General features: G+C 42.0%; 1 protein-coding gene across 1 annotated transcript in view; it reads left to right on the top strand.

Annotated features, from left to right (window-relative positions):
* The window catches only part of PHLPP1 (PH domain and leucine rich repeat protein phosphatase 1), a 212,964-nt gene that overhangs the window by 108,711 nt on the left and 98,717 nt on the right, over positions 1–5,536 (top strand). Inside the window, 1 exon segment of the mRNA XM_005881787.2 lies at positions 90–215. Within this exon segment, the coding sequence (XP_005881849.1) occupies positions 90–215 (126 nt within the window).

Raw genomic sequence — 5,536 nt, 5'->3', positions numbered from 1 at the left:
AATTTGTGCAGGCTCACTTATTAAGGCATAGTTAAAGAAATGTAGATGATTCTGCTTTCTTACTTGTTTTTGTCTCTTTGTTTTTATAGGTAGAAGAAGTGAAAAAGCACCAGCACTGTTTAGCATTTAGCTCCTCTGGACCCCAAAGCCAGACTTACTACATTTGTTTTGATACATTCACAGAGTATTTAAGGTGGCTTCGACAAGTCTCTAAGGTAAGCACTTACTCAAGAATTCTTCTGTTCAGCTTCTCTTTGATGAAAGAGTTGCTTTCTTTCAGCTTTACCAAGCTCCAAAATACATTAATTATTTTTTCATATACTTCTAGTAATTGGCAATTTTTCACTTTTTAAAAGCTCATTTGGGCTGAAAAGTAGCTTTTAGAAAGTGTGTTCTGTTTGCCAGGTTTTGTTTATACTTTTAAAAAGAATTTAGGGGTAGGCTGGCATCACTATATTAATGTCATAGATGAGAAACATGAGGTTGAGACTATTTAAAAGACTGGCCCGGGGAAGACAGCTGCAAAACCACAAAATACCCAGAGAATTGTCACAAATTTCCCCTCGTCCTCTGACTATTTTTTCTTGTAAGAGTCTAATCTTATGTCATCTCCCTTTTTCAACTTCTGCCTTTTGAATGGTTTAATTTTTTTTTTCATATTAATTATTTTGACGATTTTATATACTGGTAGTCCCCTAAAAAAAGATCACCATGACCCATGAAACAATATACTTGTGTGTGTGAAATGGAAACCAGAATAGCATGATAAATAAGGTAAATAAATGTTAGGATTATAAGGTACTGTGTGTGAGGATGTTTTTATATCACATTTATCAAATTATGTGTAAAATGGATGAATTATAGTGCTTTGGCTCTTGGTTTTGGGTGTATTTATGAAATGATGAAACCTCTCTAGGGTACAAAAGCATGACCGTGGAATTTGCTTTCATAGTTTTGAATTTATAATCTAATTTGTTATCCAAGTTCAGTATGATTCAGACTGCAGTTTGATGGTAATTATTTGTCAAGTGAATGAATAGGGAATAACTTTGTAAAATGCTTAACAGAAAATTAGAGAATAATGTTTAGGAAGTCTTTTTGAAATACTAGTTGCATTTGAATGATCAATTTAAGACATTCTCTGATGATGTGATACTCTTAGAAATAGTAGTTTCTGCTCCTTTTAGAGAAGAAGCAGTGGGCAGAGTTTAGGTTGATAGGACTTGGAAGAGTCTGACAACCTAGTAGGCAGACGGAAGTTCTAAATGACAGGGTAGCACCCACATTAGAGAAGAGGGGAAGGATGGCATGTCTTCTTCAGATCTGCATGTAGAACTAAGGTGATATTAGAGGCAAAAAGCACATCTGTCTGATTGTTTTGAAATTACTCTTGTGGTGGCAAATGTGAATAAGAGTTAAATAATATTGTGCTTTTATATTTAAGTGCATGTATAGGCAGTAAGTCAATGGTCCACATTCTGCTTTTGACCATAGTTTTGACTATGCAAAATTATGGTCAAAGTACAGTAAATTTTTTTGTATGTGGAGTTGTCGATTTTTTAATATAAACTTTTTATTTTGGAATAAATTTCTGTTTACAGAAAAGCCTCAAAGATAGCACAGAGAGTTTCCACATACCTTTCACCCAGTTTCCCAAACATACAGTGCATTTATCAAATCTGAGAAAGCAACATGAGTCCATTTCTCTTAACTAAACTCTGGAATGTATTTAGATTTCACTAGTTTTTCCATTCTTCTCTTGTCCCAGCATCTAATCGAGGGTCCCACATGGCATTTGGTTGTCATGTCTCCTTTGTCTCCCTGGTCTGGGACAGTTTTTCAGTCTTTGTGTTTTCATGACTTTGATGGTTTTGAGGAGTATTGGTCAGGTATTTTATAGAATGTCCTACATAGAGGTATTTTGATCTTTCACACTAAATGCAGTGTAATAGGCAGCTGCTTCACATTCTTTTGGAACAAATCAGAGGCATAATTTCTTAAACATAAATAAGGGTGTAAATAAAAGTATATGTAAATTATCAATCTTACGAAAGACAGATTGTTTTGATTTAAACAATAATAACAAAAAGATTAATAGGTATTGAGTTTAATAGTGTTGTATATTAAACATCCACACAAATGATAAGTCACTGTTCGGAAGCCAGCAAGTATTTATTCTATATGTCAGGTATGCGTTTTATGCATTGGGATATAGCAAAGAACAAGTAAAATTCCCCTCTCTTGGATGGGCTTACATTGGGAGACAGGCAATAAATAAGTAAACAGACAAAAGAAAAAATATCAAATCATCGAAGTTTTGTACTACAAGGTCATATGACAAAGAATGACAGAGGAGGAATAGCTCTTCTGAGGAGGGGACTTTAAACGGAAACTTCCATGAAAAAATGAATCTGATTATTGAAGATCTGGTGGAATGAGTTTTGGGAGAAGATCCTGTTGAAAGCTCTAAAACTGGAAGGAGGGACCGAAAGGCAGGAATCTTATGTTATAGACCAGGGTAAAGAGGCTGAATTTTATTATTGGCATAATGGCAAGTCATTAAATAATTTTCTTTCAGAAAGTTACCGACCTGACATTGGCTATTGTGTGCAAAAGAGATGTGTCGGGGGCAAGGATGGAAGCAGGGAGGCCTGACCGACGAGAGGCTCTTTTGGTGTATACGAGGCAGGAGGCGAGGGTAGAAATGGAGAGACGTCGATAGATTTGTTTTGGAGACTGAGCGACAGGATTACTGATGAATTACATATGGAGCGTGAGGAAAATGGAGAAATAAAGAGTGGTTTCTGGGATCTTTGAGTTACTGGATAAAGTGTAGCATCAGGGAGAAATCATAGCATAATCAGACTTTTTATATTTGCACCTTTAATACTGTAGCAAAATGCAGTTCTTAACTTCAGAGGGCTTTCTGGAGAGTCAGCAGAGAGGTGAAGCACAAGAGGTAGGATATGAAATATCTCATAAAAGGATGTGGAAAATGTTGATTTCTAAATTGTTGCTGGTGATTGTAAATGTCTTATTTACAATCTGGGTTAATGCTCCTTTCTGTTGCTGGTTGGCCAAAATGCCATCTCCATGGTCTAATACAGTGGTCGGCCAACTGCGGCTCGCGAGCCACATGGGGCTCTTTGGCCCCTTGAGTGTGGCTCTTCCACAAAATACCGACTTTTGCACATGGGCCACGTAGTTTCAATCGCACTGTACATGCGCGCCCGCACGTGGTATTTTGTGGAAGAGCCACACTCAAGGGGCCAAAGAGCTGGTCTAATAGGATAGTGCATCCTATATAATAAAAACCTACTATGCAAATCGACCGAATGGCAGAACGACAGATCGCTATGACACGAAATGACCACCAGGGGACAGACGCTCCCACAGGGGGAGCACTGCTCAGCCAGAAGCTGGGCTCACGGCTGGTGAGCGTAGTGGCAGGAGCCTGTCCTTCCTCCACTGTAGGTGGGTGGTAAGGAGCAAGGGCTCCTGGACTGCAAGAGCCCCTGACTGCTTGCTTAGGCCCTATCCCAGGGGTGACGGTCCTAAGCCAGCAGGCGGACATCTCCTGAGAGGTCCTGGATTGCAAGAGGGCCCAGGCTAAGCTGAGGAACCCCCTCCCCACAGTGCCGATTTTTGTGCACCAGGCTTTTAGTCTATAATAAGGCTCTCACTCTGTGATTATCCAAACCTCTCAATAGGAAGGTAGATGATGGGGGAGAACTGTGAGGCCGGAGAACATGACTGTGGTAAGAAAGGGGAGAGGAATGTTGGTGTGATTTTCTCATTTCACTGATTATTGCCATTAGAAGGGTTTGATATGTATGTGCTGAAATGTAATACAGCTATTTGCAAAAGACAATTCACACACATAGACATACACAAGATTACAGCTTACACTTCATACTTATAAGTCATTAAGAATGGCAGACATTGGGAAAAAAGATTTCTTCCTGAAAAGTCAGGAATGGAGGACTAAGGACAGAACATTTTAGTAATTAGCAGATGTTAGATACAGGCTCTTCCCTTTCTCCAATCTTAAAAACCAGGTACACAAAATTTTATAAGTTGTTATGGTTAGTGAATTAAAGGGGAAATGAGTCGTAAAGGGTTGATTAAAGAGGTTAGATATTATTGAGGAAATAAGTGAGAATGCCCTATTTGGATATGAATCCTACATAAAATATGGTCACATGCTCCTTTAAACTTTGTATTTTGTGGATAGTCCTAAGAGAGTATCTTTTTCTTTAATCCAGCATCCTGGGAGAGTAGGTTGGGGCTGCTGGAAAAATGATGAGAACCTCGCTCCATCTGGGAGTATGTGCTGATGGGAAATTTGGGGTGGCAAGGCCTGACTTGTCTAAGCCACTTCTTCTTCCAACTTCCCCTTTCCATTGTCCTCTGTTCTTCCTCATATGGGGGTATCAAGTTTAGTCACACTCGGGAGTTACTATGGAAATTGTTTCTTTTTCTTCTGATTGAGAAACGAAACTGCACAGAATGGATTGTCTTTACATCCTGATATTTAAATGAAGAGTCATTCATTTTGATAAGGATCTAAAAGGATAACAAACCCAACAACAGAAATATCTGGGTTTCTGATTTTTAATGACCATCCCCACCCCAGTCAGTCCAGTGTTTTTAAAATTAAAATGAATTAGAATCTATAATAATAAAAACGTAATATGCTAATTAGACTAGACAGCCAAATGACCTTCCAGATGACCTTCCGGACGTCATTCCAGATGTCTTTCCGGATGAAGCTGTGGGGGCCGAGGCAGAGGCGGTTATGGGCAATCAGCCAGGAAGGCAAGCAGTTAGGGGTGATCAGGCATGCAGGCAGAGTGGTTAGGGGTGATCAGGCAGGCAGGCGAGCAGTTAGGGGCATCAGGCAGGCAGGCAGAGTGGTTAAAGGTGATCAGGCAGGCAGGCAGAGGGGTTAGGGGCAATCAGGCAGGCAGGCAGAGTGGTTAGGGGCGATCAGGCAGGCAGGCGAGTGGTTAGGGGCGATCAGGTAGGCAGGCAGGCGAGCGGCTAGGAGCCAGAGGTCTCGGATTTCGAGAGGATATGTCCGACTGCCAGTTTAGGCCCAGTCGGGATCGGGCCTAAACCAGCAGTTGGACATCCCCCGAGGGGTCCCAGATTGGGAGAGGGTGCAGGCCGGGCTGAGGAACCCTTCCCCTTCTACGCCCCCGTGCACGAATTTCATGCACTGGGCCTCTAGTCCTATATAATAAAGAGGGAATATGCAAACTGACCACTAACTCCACCACAAAGTTGGCTGCACCCACAGCTGAGGCCGAGTTCCCATAACGAGCCTTAAGGAGCAATCAGCAGGGACCTGAGGCTGCGCCCCCGCCCCCTGTGGGGCTTGACAGGGGACCTCAGGCCATGACTCCCACCCAGCAGGGCTTGACGGGGACCTCAGGCCACGCCCCCCGCCCTGGCGCCAGGTTTGGGGACCTCAGGCTGTGCCCCCCACCCAGCAGGGCTTGACAGGGGACCTCAGGCCACACACCCCGCCCCC

This window comes from Myotis brandtii, unplaced genomic scaffold (assembly GCF_000412655.1).
Source record: "Myotis brandtii unplaced genomic scaffold, ASM41265v1 scaffold69, whole genome shotgun sequence".
NCBI lineage: Eukaryota > Metazoa > Chordata > Mammalia > Chiroptera > Vespertilionidae > Myotis > Myotis brandtii.
The sequence above is the reverse complement of the archived record's forward strand: the minus strand, read 5'-3'. Positions and strand labels throughout refer to the sequence as shown.